General features: G+C 41.1%; 1 protein-coding gene across 31 annotated transcripts in view; it reads right to left on the reverse strand.

The window, feature by feature from the left end:
• Positions 1–15,380, reverse strand: part of SORBS1 (sorbin and SH3 domain containing 1) — a 174,393-nt gene that overhangs the window by 36,182 nt on the left and 122,831 nt on the right. For 19 of the 31 annotated variants that reach the window (XM_063338888.1, XM_063338885.1, XM_063338887.1 and 16 more), the window contains 8 exons: positions 13,449–13,478; positions 10,912–11,087; positions 10,047–10,110; positions 8,878–8,952; positions 8,480–8,542; positions 4,347–4,394; positions 4,103–4,232; positions 2,037–2,151 (listed from right to left, as the gene is read on the reverse strand). In XM_063338888.1, the coding sequence (XP_063194958.1) occupies positions 2,037–2,151; positions 4,103–4,232; positions 4,347–4,394; positions 8,480–8,542; positions 8,878–8,952; positions 10,047–10,110; positions 10,912–11,087; positions 13,449–13,478 (701 nt within the window). The remainder of the gene's footprint in view (positions 1–2,036; positions 2,152–4,102; positions 4,233–4,346; positions 4,395–8,479; positions 8,543–8,877; positions 8,953–10,046; positions 10,111–10,911; positions 11,088–13,448; positions 13,479–15,380) is intronic. The other 12 variants (XM_063338897.1, XM_063338896.1, XM_063338889.1 and 9 more) reach the window with 1 other exon arrangement.

Raw genomic sequence — 15,380 nt, forward strand, 5'->3', positions numbered from 1 at the left:
TTTCATCTCCATGGCCCAGAGGAAGATTTGGCTATTTCTTAAAGGCAAAATAGAAGTAATGCCTCCATTTTTTTCTTTACTACATTCCAACTAAAAGTACTCATCTTGTTATATAACTGCCTTTACATTAAAAAAAAAAGCCTGCTGATGTCAACGGGAGGCTCTTCATCGCTCTCAAATGGTTTTGGATTGGGATTCTGATAGTCACAACAATTACCAGGAGATATCCACAAATCTCCTGCAGCCTCCTTGAATGATCTAGTTGCTAACCGTTGTATTCCTGTTGTATTTAATGAGACTGCTGGAGACCACAAAGCCACTATTTCAAGACCTTATTCTCTGATGTATGGCTTGAAATTAAAGCTCAAAATGTAACATTGGAAGTAACACAGCCATCACATTCTTCTTGTCTTTGACGAGCTCTGTACAATTTTTCTCAATTATGCTGATGATGGTCCTGCTTGTGGCTTTTAGACTCTGATTCAACAGCTCAGTTAAGTACCTGAAGAAGTCTGAACACATAAACAGTGCCACTGGTGATGACAGACCTTTCACAAAGGCTTAAGTACACAGATGAAACAGGCCTTTTGCCACAAGGTTTAATCTTGGCTGTTTACCGTGAGACAAAATTGCCACTTAAGTCAGCAGAAATCTTGCTCCAGGATGGACTGCAGGAATGGAGTTGTCATACCACGTTCAAGTCACTTCTCACTGGCACTTCTCTAATGGGCTGAGCCAACGCCCAGCAGGACCAAGAGAGAGTCATCCATCACCCATTTCAATAGGCACTAGGATCATGCTCCTATCTGGAGCAACTTTGCTGAAGTCAATGAAGGGACACTGGCGTGAAAAGAAGTTGGTTGCAGGATCTTCCAAAAGTGATGGACCTTGATTGCACTTGGAAGGAAAAAAGAAAACCCACCAAAATACTAAGGAGAAACATCAGGTCCCAGACCAGACTTGATTCTTCCATTTCTATTGATTTAAATTGCTGTTCACTCTTGGGTAAAATCCTTGGCAGGTTTTTCAGGAGCATTCCTTTACCTACTCCATGCATGGATCAATGCCTGAGCTGTTAAGGCACACGTCCAGTTTATGTTTGGAATCTTGCATGCAATTAGCGCTTCTAATTGAATCCTTCAAATTAACGCTTATATAGAACAATTGTATCTTTATGTACCAAACTAGCTATTCACCCGTAACCACAATTCAGTATTTTCTAGCCCTTACAACGTCACGCTTGTACCACTGAAGGACACCTTAAGTGAGCTGCGGTGATTTATGCAGGACTGGCTGATGAGGTTAGCACCACCTCTCTGCCCTGTCCCTTGCTAAGTGTTCTCAGTCAAGCCTGCAGAATGAGACTTTTGTATGTCTCCTAGCTGTCACAATGCACAACATTACTTACTAATTCAAAGCGAAATTGGTAACAGCTCACTTAATACTGCAGGTTACACACCAGTGTAGCTCACATTCAGTTCTGCCACCCCTGCCACAGAAGTGGTGAGATCCATCTGAGGAGAAAGTAGCCCAGGGGAGATGGTCTTGTCCTAATGCACCTCAGAGGCATCCCCTGAGGCACATTACAGGCACTCTAAAAATTAGTGGTCTGGTGTTTAAAGCATCAGAGGAACATAGAAACTGAACCAGCCTGCTTTGTTGCATAATGCCTTCAACCATCCTGTATCAACTAATGCTGTGCCCTAGAAAAAGTACAGCTGGCAAAACAGCTGCTGAACAGGTCACAGTGTCAAACATGGATTAAAAACCAGGGTTAGTGATCCATACTTAACACAGAAAACAACACGTCCAAAAGGAAAGAAGCCTCTCAATCCCCCTGGATCTTGCTTTATAGAGAACAACAATGTTAGGAAGTTATGCAAAACAGTTTTCAAAACAAAATATACAGGAAATACATCACATGAGCACTGCAGTGTAAGTATAAGGGATCCTATTGGAATGGAACTGGACAAGCACTTGGGGAGTATTTTACAATCACAGGATAAAGCCACAAACTAGGATAAAACAAACATTACCATCTTTTCATTGTTCAGAACCGAGGACTTTCCTGGCTGATAGTCATAAATGCTCCTGGGCTCTGCACGGTATTTTCTGGTGTCCACCTTCTTGTCTGGAGGCTCCCAGTCAGTCCTGAGGAAAAAAAGATCAATTAACTCAAACCACTGTGGTTTCCGTGGAGACAAGTACTTCCTTTTGACAGGCGCCTTTCCCTGATAATCCTGGTTTAAGCAGGGTACTTTCTTTTAATCTAGGAAAGGAGCCTGCTGCAAGAGGAACAGTTCAGATAGGGCTCTGGGCATATATTTGTTTATCTATAGCGGGCAAAGTTTGATACAGCTCAGCTACTGAAACCGCTGGAGCAGAGGGGGTTTCAATAAGCTTCAATAAAGGGGTACTTTCAATAAACTTCCTGACTTCCATATCTTTCCTAATTGGAAATAGCTTAGTGATGGGTTTCAACTAAGCTCACAAATATGAACACGTCCAAACTCCGAGCAGACCTCAGATTAAATCTCTTCTGATAAACTTCTTTATTTTAGCCACATCGCCGATTACCTGACTACTACAGCTCTGGATTCTGAGGGCACTTTGGGGTCCAAGAGAGCGTCTTTTCTAGAGACATAAACCAATTATCTGACTGATATATCTAAAGACGGATAAGACCAGTCCATTGACTATCCAAATCACTATAGCTTTGTGCAGTGTCCACACTGGCACAGTTCAGACAACAGGGTCCACAGTCCATATGCTGCAATGTCCAGCTCCTCTGAGAAGTAATACATTCAAACACCTCATGCAGAATAACCAATGCCCCTGGAAAGTCTCAGAAATCAGGCCATTTAAGCTGGTAAACTAATTCTGATCTTGCTCTTGTTATCTTCCCTTTGATAGGCAATGTTGTATGTGGATTAATCTCCCGTAGCATTCACCAAACAAAAGTCAGGCATCTAACCAAAACTGCTGCTCCAGGTTTCCTCCCACTTACCCTACTGACCTGGTTTAGGATAGGAACAACCCACTGAGTTGCCCAACCTTTTTTTTTTTGTTTACAGTAAGGCAAGATCACAGCCGAAGTGACTGGCCTATGAACAGTGTACAAATTTCAACAAGGTTGATCTCTGCTGCCTAGAATAAACTTGATTGCTTAAGATTCCAACCCCAGAGACACTTCTCCCTGGTGAAATGCTGCTTTGTCACTAAATAACAGGAAGCACTAATTATTGTTATCCTTTCATTTGCAAGACTTTGCCCAGAGGGCCAATGTACTGTGTGTTCAATTCCTGCATAAGTAAGACACGTTTGACTCCTGATCCAGTGACCTGAGATGCTCATTGAATTCGCAATTCAAATGACAGCATCGCTCATTTGAGGCAGTAAGTGAAGAAGTTAAGAGCATGTGGAAGTTGGTGAGAGAGGGAGGAGCGGTTCAAGAGCTGTGAGAATTCAGCAGAACATAAAATATTCATTGCTCATTCTGCTTTTCCTTCACTTGGTAAATGCATTCATTACCGCTACAAAGAGATTTAAAATACGTGGTAATAAACAATGCAAAAAACCAGGAGGGAATTCATCTTGAAAGATCAGAAACACCACCACCAACTAGAATCTACTTCCAATAAAGTTCCTATGGGTGGGACTCCTCAGAGACAGAAAATGTAACAAAACTTTTACCAAGGCTCAACATAAATCCAAATTTTGCTTCTCCACAATTATTGCTACTTGCATGTGTTCTGAGGTGCCTTTACAATGTCACATGGAGCCATGAGTTTCCACTGTGCCTCTACGGTAGGCACTGTATAGACATGACACCCAGGAAACGCTCTTCACCCAGGCAGGAAACTATGCAAGAAACTGTGTGACGCTTGGTAAGAAAAGGCAGACAAAATGGGGGACTGGGCTGCGACAATGAAGGAGTTCACTGCCGCCTAGTAAAAGAGTCAGAGTCAAAACTACATCTCCACTTCTCCCAAAAAGTTTAACTGAAGTTGTGGACCTAAAGCTTCCACCTTTGTTCCCTTCCCATTCACCGCTTTCAGAGATTCTTCTAGTACTGATCCAAATATATCTTAGTTCAGGTCACCTTTCTGGGCTTGACTTCAGCGATGAAGTACGGTTTGGCAGTGGCAAAGTGGCAGACCTCTTAACGACCTTCTCTGAATCAATATTGTCCATCTCACTCTTGGAGCGGGGAACTGAAAGCTGGGTTCTGCCTGTAGGATAAGTCAAATACAGGAATATTGGTGAACTGCATAGGAGGCAAATAAATACATGCTTTACATGCCCTTTCTGTTTGACAGATTATGCAAGAAACGTGAATTACTTACTGTCCTCAGAATAGGAATAACGAGGAGAGTATGAATCAGAATCTTCATCTGAAAGACAAAAGCATTTTGCAAGTGAGCTGAAAAAGCCCCAAAGAAGAAGCACCAGAGACCCTTTTCATTTCTTCTACTAATACATTGGCCATAATTTGAGCGATATGCCCAATACTTACCATAGGCAGAGGGTCCTAAAAAAGAAAATCCCATCGAGGTTTAAATTGCATTTAAAAATAATTTGTAGATTAGATATAAATATTAATGTACTACTTACACTAATACCTTTCTCCAGGCTCTCAAAGCACTTTAGAAAACAATCATTTTTTATCACAAAACTCCTCCATGGCAAGGGTTATTAGATCCACTTTATCAAAAGCTGAAAGGTAAACTGAGGATCTAAAAGCCATAGTACATGCCTAAAATAACTCACTAGGTGCTAGACACAGTAATAGAGCTGAGGAATCCTGCTCCCAGTCACACATGATAATCGCTGGGACATCTTCCTTGTATTAATTTGCACACCAAGTTGAAGTATGTTCACTGACTCAGATTATCATTTAAGCGCAGATAATGTTCCTCGCACGAGACGCACATGTGTACTTGCACCAAGACACTGTCCTTGTTCCGAAGAGCTTACTTTTTAAATAGGAAAGACATGCCTACAGAATGCAAGAGAGAGACTCAAGCAGCTCTAAAAACGCTAGCAATGACATCAGTGTAACTGAGTAGTGTGGTCTGGCCCCCAAGCTGAACAACTTTCTCTCTTTGATAGTGAAAGCGTTGCACTGCACCAACATGGCAATGTTATTCCCAGGGCACAACTGCTGCCTCGGACCATGGAACCACACACTGCCTTATTCAAAGATAACATGGTACTGTAGTAGGTCATCTTTGCAGATTAATGGTCTGTTCTACACAAGGCAGATGTGCCTAAAAAGAAGGTGGGAAGATGGCAGCATTACCATCCCCCCCTCTATAGGTGATGGCCAGAGAGACTTTGACTTGATCAAAAACCTAGTGGTATCTTTCCACCATCTTTAACAGGTTTTGGAATGAGTCCTCAATGAATCACAGGTAGCAGCAGGGGGAGTTGGGATCAACCTGTAAACTGGACCCACAGGCCCAGCACCTTTCTCTGCTGCTGAGGGTTCAAAATTGCAGGGGTGCACACATGAAGACACCTACAGGACTTCCAAGGCAAAACGCAGGAAAGTACAATGCAATGACTGCAAAGAGAACTGTGGGAAAAGGTATTACTAATACCTCTGTGCAGAAACCACTGAAAAGTGACAGAGATAAAAAGACAGAAAAACAAAATAGGTGAAGATAGAATAAAAGCTAGATAAGAAAAGAACATACTAAAAAAGTGTTACATGAATTTAGTGATGCCAATCAACAGATTGAAACAATTTCCAGCTCTTCTCTCAGGGAGGACATCAATCAGCTGCTACAGCCAATCTCATCTGCTGGAAAAACCAATCTGGCTAACACAGACGACCTGAAATTGCACTCAAAGCTTAATCAAGCCTTTCAGGAAGGCTCAAAGAAGTCTTTAACTTTTCGCCCCTCTGCCGAGTTCTCTTAGTGAATGAATTAGAAGGTTTAAGTCCCAAACAGATGGTTATTGACTCTGGTGTGCTTATCATAACCTCCAGGTTAAAAAATAGCGAAGGTCAATTTTCAGGACAATTCCCATATTTTAAATCTAAATGACAGAAAACAAATATTTATTTATTTAATGTTATTACACCGAATTGTTGACAAAATTGACTGGTATTCCTATCAAAAGATGGGTTTGTTCAGATAGCAAAATATCTGATAGATCACAAAACTCTCTGTCACTAGAAATACAGATGAACTTATGTTTAAAACTATCTTCACAGCCATTCACCCCTCATAGCATTATTGAGTGCTGGCGAACAATGAAAACATCTATTTACTTACTTGAAGCGAAATGTCAATATTCACTATAGCTCATCACTCAGACAGGAAAACCATACAGGAAAAAAAAAATTCACTGCAGATAAGTGCTACTTTCCAATTGCTAATATTCTGATATCTACAATAATAAGGAGAATGGGTAAGTTTTGTCTCTTCAAGTATCTTACGAAGAAGAGAGTCTGCGCTTCTTCCCTTTTTACAGCAGGGAATACTGAAATGCAGACATCTGGAATGACTTGATTAAGATTAAAGAGTAAATCAGCGATGAGCATTAAAACAAGATCTCCTGGCCCCCAGAACTGCGTTTTATCGGTGGGACCCTCCTTAGTGGAGCAGAGCATCACCAATTTGTAGTTTCAAAATCCGATTCCTTTAGCAAGAAAAGGCTGTTCCCCTATAGCTCCTAGAGAATCTGCAGATTACTTTTTTTAAAGGGTTGGCCAAAATCTCTACATTTCAATACCCGTAGACTCCAAAGGTATTTTAGAGAGGAGCCAAAATCTTGATGTTTCTAGGAGATCCTATGCATGAATCCAAAGCACAAAAACTCTGACACTGATTGTACAAAATTGAGGCTTCAATCCCTCTCTGTATAAACACTTTGCAGCTGATTATATCGCTTTGAAATGCTTTCTAAACATGAAACGTGCACTCCAACCCATCTACATCATCAGATAGTCCGGATTCCTTAACAAGGAAAGAATCCAAGCAGATATTAGAGAAAGATTTCCCAATGTATTGAGAACAAAGACCAAGTGTTTGGTCCAATAAAGTTTCAACTGCCTAAACCAGCAAATTATTTTCATATGCACTTTTGTACGTGCATAGAGGACATTTACGGGAAACCAAACTTGTAATATATTATCATCACTGGTTTTGCATACTACGTTAGTTCAGACAACAGCAAAATGTATTTTCAAACTTCATTACAAACAAGAAAATTGAATTTCTGTAAAACTCAATCAACTAGTTATTGAGGCTCTCTGTTTCTGTCTCATCCATACCCATATACCATTCTGTCAATAGAAAATAATTTACAATGCATTGTGATTTACAAGACAGGACTCTTCACCTACAGGTTTCACCAAGAAATGAGCAAGTATCTTAAGATACATGTATGACACTAGTCCATATTCATTTTAACAGTGAAATGATCCTTACACCTCCTAGTCTTCTCTGAGCATCTCAGCTAGAACTCACATTGTATGCTTTCTTCTTACACAATACCCACCAGATATTTAATATAAACATTGAATGAAATGGTTAATTAATAGTCGCATCAGGGTTGGCTTGAGGCACAGGCTATGTAGGCAAGTTCCTAAACTGCAGGATCTGAAGTGATACCAAAGCACCAAGCCAAAAAGGCTGTCACCAATGAAATTTCCCAATCAGGAAATGTCTGTAGGTCAAACATGTGCAGCGGATTCCAGTGTTTCTTGTATATAATTGTGTTCATGCATATGCACACAGTTACAGGATTATCACTGCAATAGATACTATTTCACCATCCCTGAAACGTGACTGCAAAGGATTCACGTTTGTACATGAAGATTAAAGGAATCTGCTGAGCACATGAAGAGGATAAAGTAAAGACAGCGTTATTTCAAGTTGCAAGGTGTGCTGAAGAGACTGTCAAACTCTGTCCTTGCCTAGATACGCCAAGTGCACCTAAGGCCAGCCCTGAACCTATGTTACCAAGTTATATTTATTTTAAGAGTTTACATTGAGGGACTGATCCAAAACCCACTGAAGTAAGCAGCCTTTTTACCACGAGACTTCAGTGACATTTTGGGTCTGGCCCTAATACTGTGTTAATATTCAAAACCAGAAGTAAATAATTAAGGAAATGTATTGATCCAAAAGGGGGGTGGGAGAAACCTGAGTTAAACCACGTCTTTACATGTAAGTCAGCATTCTAGGCATGTTAAATAATCACTGCACGCACATGGCTAAATACAACTGATAAGCGCATAAAACCAAGCAAATCCCAAGTCTGCAGCATTAGTCAAATACTAGGTTACAAAGCCAGAGGAGCACTGCAAAGCCAAAAAGGCATCATACAGTCAAGGCAACGCTTAGAGTGCAGCAAATCATTATGAGGCAGCATAATGCTCAGCAAGTAGAAAAAACTCCAGGAAGAAAATAAATAGATAAGGCAGCATTTGTGCAGAAAAGTACATATGGTCCTTTATTATTACCTTCAGAGATAGGACTAGGAGTAGACGCAGGAAACTGGTATGTAGGAGAATAAGGATTGTCTTCTGCAGCAGAGAAAAGTAGTGGATTTTGAGACTATCCACAGTGAAGCGGAGGTTCTGCTTCATCCCCCAATTTCCTATCACCACATGATTTTAATGCCTACTTTAATAATACTAGAGTAAATGGCATCATACTTTAAAAAAAGATTAATGGATTAGCAAATATTTAGTTATTTTATGCATTACGCTAGAAGGTATCCTGGGCATAACTGAATTTCCAGCCAATGTAACACATGGGTAATGGAAATCTAGAACCTCAATCTAGTTACTATTAGAGTGCTATAGTACAGTTAAATCAAAGCACAAGACAACAGATACTCTGACTAAACTTCTGGTACCTTCAGTTTTTTGCTGGATTTCAGGAAGTTCAGGAAATATGTAGGTAGGGCAATAAGGGTTTTCTTCAGGAGTGTCTAAGGAGAGGAACATGATTTGCAAAAAAGAACAGAGAGGACAGATTTAAAGGGGAAGAAGGGCGAGACAAGAATCCATACAAGCTGCGGAACAGTCCCTCTCATGCTGACGTGCTAGCATGACTTTGCTCATTGCTGCCTTGCATGTCTGGGCCCTGCAAGAGATCCTGGAAGCCGAGGGGACTGAACTTCTCCTCCTTCTGAAGCATGGGCTCTGGCTGAGCTGAAGAGCCTCTGTTAGGAGCACTGGGATTAGGAAACAGTTCAACTCTTGCTCGTTCCACCCAATACAATACAGCATCTATATATGCATAAAGCTCATCACGTCAGCACCTGCAGCGGCAAATACAGCTCCGGTTTTGCATGCTCTATGTTTTATTATATAAGCGCAGTTTTGAATTGCATTTGCCTGCACATCAGGCTGTTCAGAGGGTTCAGTTTGCAAATGCTACTGCAGCCATTTCTCACACAGAAGAGGGAATGTGAACACAGCAGCAGCCAGGCACAGAAGTGCCCCAAAGTAAGGGATTCCCTGAGAGTGTACTACTACAAAGTTTGCTTTTTGAAAGGAGAAAATTTGAGGTTTTGAAAAAGCAGAGTTCAGGTTCTGCACTCACCAAAAATCACCATAAACCTTTCCATTGGTTTCAGTGAGCTTCAAATCAAGCTTTATTACGCATGTACTAAATTTTTACAGCGTAAAAGGTTTTCTTTATGCACAGAGCAGTTTCGGTGATAACCTACTATCCTTTAAAAGTTGGGGGAGGAGGGTTAGCTGCTAAAACTGGAGTTCAGGGATCTGTTTTCTCTAAGTATGGAATTATTAGCAGCTTTCTGATCTAAAATAGGACTCTTGATTTCATGATGGCACTGCAGTTCACCTTTCAGAACAGCTCAGACCTTTCTTTGGACTTCACTGTTCTCTCACCTTTGACTTCAGAGATTTCAAATACATTGGTTGAGTTCTGTAGAGCAAACACTAGTTAAGACAAAATGCTTTTATTTAACATCCAGTACAATTCTTTACATGAATGAAACAAAATGTTATCAAGGTGGTCTTTTAAAGAAAATAAAAAGCATCTGGGTTACAGTACCTCTATTTAGCTTGTGGATCTGCTTGAACATCGTCTTGTACCAGTCCTTCGATCTGTCTGTATTCTAGCGGAAAAATAAATATACACACAAATAATCACAACCATGAATTCTACCAGCTTTTCAAAGTTCTTACAAATCTTCCAGCAATGAAAAAGATTTACAGTCTGCTTCCTATTTCATTTATTATCACTGACCACCTAAAAGACAAGGCTGTATGAAACCAATACTTTGAAACATGAGTGATTTCACTCAGATATATAATCTCCTATGTGATGAAGCTACAGGCTTCACTCAAGTTACTAATAACGTACAAGCTGTGCAGGGTAGGTTGTAACCTGTGTAGAATTGTAGGTTGTGTGGAAGATTTAACATATTAGTCTGATTTGACATCTAAAAGTAGACACATTGCTTATTTTAATCCTACATACCGATTTCCTAAGTATCCAATGGAAAGTTAGAAACATTTAGTGTTCAAGTCACTCCAGACACTAGTTGTAAGAATAGGTTAATAATTCTTTTCATGATAATTTCCCCTCAACACTGAATGAATATAAACACGTTGTGTAAAAGACATCTGCCTTTAAGGTGTTTAAAATAAGACAAAACTCTCCCTGCTGCCAGGTGTGAACGAAACAGAGGAGCAGAAAACAGTATTCTCAAATATGATGAAGAGAGAATAATTTTTAATTTTTTCCCCCTGAAGCAGCTGAAACAGATCATTGATAGCAGAGGGAAGCTTTCATAATAAAATACATTGGAACTAGAATTCTATTTTCCCTAAAACCTCTGCAGTCTCTGGAGCTTCAGTGAATTCCCCAAGTCCCAGAGCAGGCAGAATCTGGCCTAGGTTTTGTGTTGTCTTACCCTCAGTGGAATGCCAATATCATCGACGGACGTATCAGCCATGTGCTGAGGGCTCTTGACAATGCTTCTCTTCTCCTCCATTGCCCTCTTCTCACTTGGCACTGTCTCCTGAACTGGCTTGTCCCGTATGAGTGCTGAATCAACTTTATCAGAAACTAGTCTGTCTGGCACTGAATCTGGAAATAAACATGGGGAATTCTTATCTCATCCCAGCATCTCACCCCATCACTATAGTCCACTCTTTCAAGGCAAAAATCCCAGCAAGTAGTTGATGAGACAGACTGTGTCACTGCTAGCTATGGTTAGCATCTGGACTGATGGATATCTACCAAGAAAATGTTTGATGCCAGGAAAAGCAGGTTAGCATCTCCCAGGTAGCCAGCTTCACACATCTCGTGACAGTTTCAGCTGTCACGTATGTAAGACAACAGAAATTTTCGGTTTCAAGGACTGTCTGGGGGTTGGATTTTTATGTCTTTTTGACTAATTAGCAACTCTGCAATCTCATTCTTCATAAAAAAGTGTCAGTGATAGAGAGTCATAGACATCTTTTTCTGCTGGTGATTTCAATATAATGGAGCATCCTATGTGGTAGCGGGGCACTACTTTTCAACAGCTTGCACTCACCTGCCTGACAATCCCATTTGTTACAGTGAGTATACGATGCTTCCAAGTTCATCTCTGTGTCCTAACCAGAGTTTGTAAACAACAAATACCGCTGTTGTTTAGCATATGTACGATTCCTCTTGCACATGAGTCTGCATAAAGATGGGGGTAAACAACTAATTGCTCCAGACTGCCTTGCTTCCACCTGGAATTCCTTGATGCTGCTCAACTGACACCCACACATAGCAGCAGGCACCACCACCACCAGCCAAGGAACCAAGGGACCTCAGGTTGCTCTGAAGCTCTACTACGCTCTGGAGAGCTACAGCACAGTAATCCTTCGGGTCTGCTACGTGGATTTTCTGGAGAGGAAATATCTGTGATTTTACAGTCTGTCTCATCAAGACTTTGCCAAGTCCTATTCTTTCTACATCACTGCATGCACTGGGGAGAGAGAGAGAGAGAGATATGTGTATTCACATGCACATCACCATACTGCCCAAAGCCATTAAATATGCAGAAATCTGAAAGGGGCAGTTAGCAGAGGAAAGGCTCGTGCATAAGAAAGCATTGGTCTGTTGGTACCTTGAGCAAACACAGTTCTGCCCTGCAAAATTCAGTATGTGAAGGACTTGTGTTTGAGTGATTGGTTTGAAATTACCATCAAACTTTAAGTCTTCCTCCTTAACAAGAAAAATGAAATAATGCTTATAAACATACAAAATGGAGCAAAGCATCTATTAAATCCTTGTTTAGTATTGTCATCTTATTTCCCCTCTCTGTGAATGTATGTGCACTTTCGTGTCCCTGGTGTACAGGGCTCTCTGTTTTGTAGGAAGCATTTGGTCCATTTCCATTACTGGACTCCTCACTAGGCCTCTAAGAAGAGAGCATAGAAAGAGCAACTGAAACTAGACCATTATTCCATGACCTTGAAGACCAAAAGGAAACAGGGTTTTGGATGTGGAGGAGGACGTGGAGAGGACACAAACTTTAGGAAAGGTCGCAGCTTTCCTTCATTACTTATCATTGTCACTGCCGATGTTACAGGGCCTGAGCTTCTGGTCTAGAAAAGTTTGGGGTTTTGGGTTTTTTTGGGGTTTTTTTTTTTTTTTCCTTTTTGGAGGCTAAAGAATTCAATGACAGAGAAGGTCCCAAAGTCCTTCTTTAACAGGACTGGTAAATATATATTATTTCTTTTTGATTCCCTAGCTCCCTGCACTGGAAAAGTGGTTGGCTGTTTGCCAGGTGTCAAGAAATTGGTGATAAAATTGCAGTGTGCAAGTATGCATGTGTGCTGCCAACCTCCTCTCCCCAGGCAGTGCTCTGCTCTTGCAATGGGTGTGAGAGTCTCTCCTTGAAAGAAGAGCAAGTTGTTTTCCTGGTCATCTGTCCCTCTCCATGCCCCAAACAGAAGTAGCTCAGTCTGCAGTGGGCCTTTATAGAAACAGCGCATTATGCACTGCTTACCCATATTATTCTTCTTTGGCATAAATTCTGCTGCTCTTGGAGTCATGTAAATACTGATTTTTATTTCTCTTCCATCCCCCTCACCACAAGCAAGACTAACTCTAATGGTTGTGGAGAGAAACTTGAGAATATGCCACACAGGAATAAACCTAAAGGCTCCAAAGGCAGCCCCAAAAGTCAACTACAGCAATCAAACTGTACGTAAATCTCATGACTTAGGAGGAAGAGATGCGTAATTTAGGGTTTCAGTATATTAACATGTGGCCACACAGGTAGCATTTGGAGAAAAGACTGAAATCAAACATTCGATGACCTGAACTAAGCCAGGACAAATATTTATACTAATTCCTTTGCAATTCCTGGGAAGTGTGTTTGCTAAAGGTACTCCACAAGCTAACAAAGCAGCAGCTTTGCTCCAGTAGAGGCAGCAGTTGGGGGGTAGCAGACCTTTCACATCATACCTGCCAGGCTACTAAGCCTTTTTTGCTGTTCTGTGGTAAAGGAAGAAACAAAACAAAAAGAAATACAGAACAAATGGGTGAGACATAAACAGCAAGTGCTCTGGTGCTGCATTTCTGACAGGCAAGAAATACGCTGTAGACAGAATGGCAGCAGCTGCTGGAGAGAATCTGTTTTCAAATACCCTGCCAAAGTGACAGCCCACAGTACCTTCTCCACACAGCAGCCTCGTGGAATAATATACATCTCATGATGCAGTGACTGATACATTTGCAAAGAGCATTTGTTTTTATTATTTTTTTCTTAACATCAGAGAATAAAAAAAGTTGGACAGGAGACAATTTGAAAAACAGTGAAGACTCACAGAGTCAAACAACTTGACAACTACCTCTGTTACCATTAACATGAAGTACATTTTGAAACAATAATGCTGTAGCATTTCAAAGGGATATAGGAAAAGATCGAGTCTTTGTTGATGCTTCCTGAGTCTCAACACATACTACCGAGCCACAGATTCAGTGATTTGCGCACAGACTTTGTTAAGGCTTTTATTCTCAGAATGGTCCCCTTGGTTTAGGGTCTTTCATCACTGAGTTCCCAGACCAGGACATTTGTGGTATCTTCCAGCGTGTTTGACCACCCTAAAGTTGATGCTCGCAGTTGCTTTCCAAATGACTTGCCCAGGTCATGGCTGGGAATCAACCAAGAATTCTTAGCACTCTGTTCTCTGCTCTTTCTACTCCCTAGCAATTAATCCTTTCATTTAAAGCATGAAAGCCATTTGAAAAGAACAAACTATTTTACTGACATACAAAACACAAACATTCTTGAAAGCTCACATTGTTAATGCAAAGATTTCAAAACCTTAATATATTAATCACACCTGTTATATATTCACAATAAACCATGCCATGCAATGCCTGCCCAGGAAATAACTGTGCTTTGGGGTGGTGTGGGACACTTGCCAAGCAAGTCTGCAATAGGTAACAACCCTCCAGTTGTACGTTGCTTGCTTGCAGCACCCACTTTCACTGGATATTTGTACTAAAGTAGATCAACTTCAGTGAGGGAGACCGATATTTCTCCTCACTAAGTGCAGCTCCCTCACCAATACCTATGAACTTTGTTCTTTAACCCCAGCACTTCTGCTCTGCTAACCACCATCATCAAGCTGCTCGTGGGCATTACGCTCACATGATAGCTGCCGACATATGAAACAAATCCCTACATGCAATGGTGAAAAGGAAGGTTTAGCAACCTGAAGGTGAAAAGCAGATGGGAATCACCTGCTGCAGGGTTCACTCTTCTAAGCAGGCCATCAGGAGTAGGCTGGTATATTATGAGAAAGGAGAAAAAGATGTGAGTGAGGATGGTCTCAGCTTCAGCCACCACCTTCACTAAGGAGAACTGCATTCAGTCACTAAGATGCCCTGACAAAAACATGTGGTTTAAAGAGTCAACACTTGACAGGTCTTTCCTATCTCTTCCTCCACAGGGGAGAGAATATCATGGATGAATAGACTTTTTACATGAAGAGGAGATTTCCTTTTCACTTGTGTCTCTGCCTAGGATGGATAGAAGCAGAAGGAGCAGGAGGTGTCTGCTATTTCCCTCTCCCGCCTGACCACAGACAGCTTGTAGCCCCAGGCACACACCAGCTAACTGAGGCTTTCACCCTTGATCTTGCGTTCTGGGACTGTAAGCAAAGGCCAAAACCTCACAGGCTTCTCAGAGAAAGGGATAAGCAGAAGAATACAACTGCTGGCAACAGTGAAGGAATGATCATAGATGCCTTCAGAGTTCTCAGAAGTGGGAGCACTGGAGGAGACCAGTAACAAAAGGGGAAGAGGAAACAAGTATTTGAGTACATATTTATTGCAAAATAAAGGTGTCAAAAAGAAAATTAATCAAGACATCAACAGATATGAAGGTAA

The sequence above is a fragment of the Chroicocephalus ridibundus genome, chromosome 6 (assembly GCF_963924245.1).
Source record: "Chroicocephalus ridibundus chromosome 6, bChrRid1.1, whole genome shotgun sequence".
In the NCBI taxonomy this organism is placed as follows: domain Eukaryota; kingdom Metazoa; phylum Chordata; class Aves; order Charadriiformes; family Laridae; genus Chroicocephalus; species Chroicocephalus ridibundus.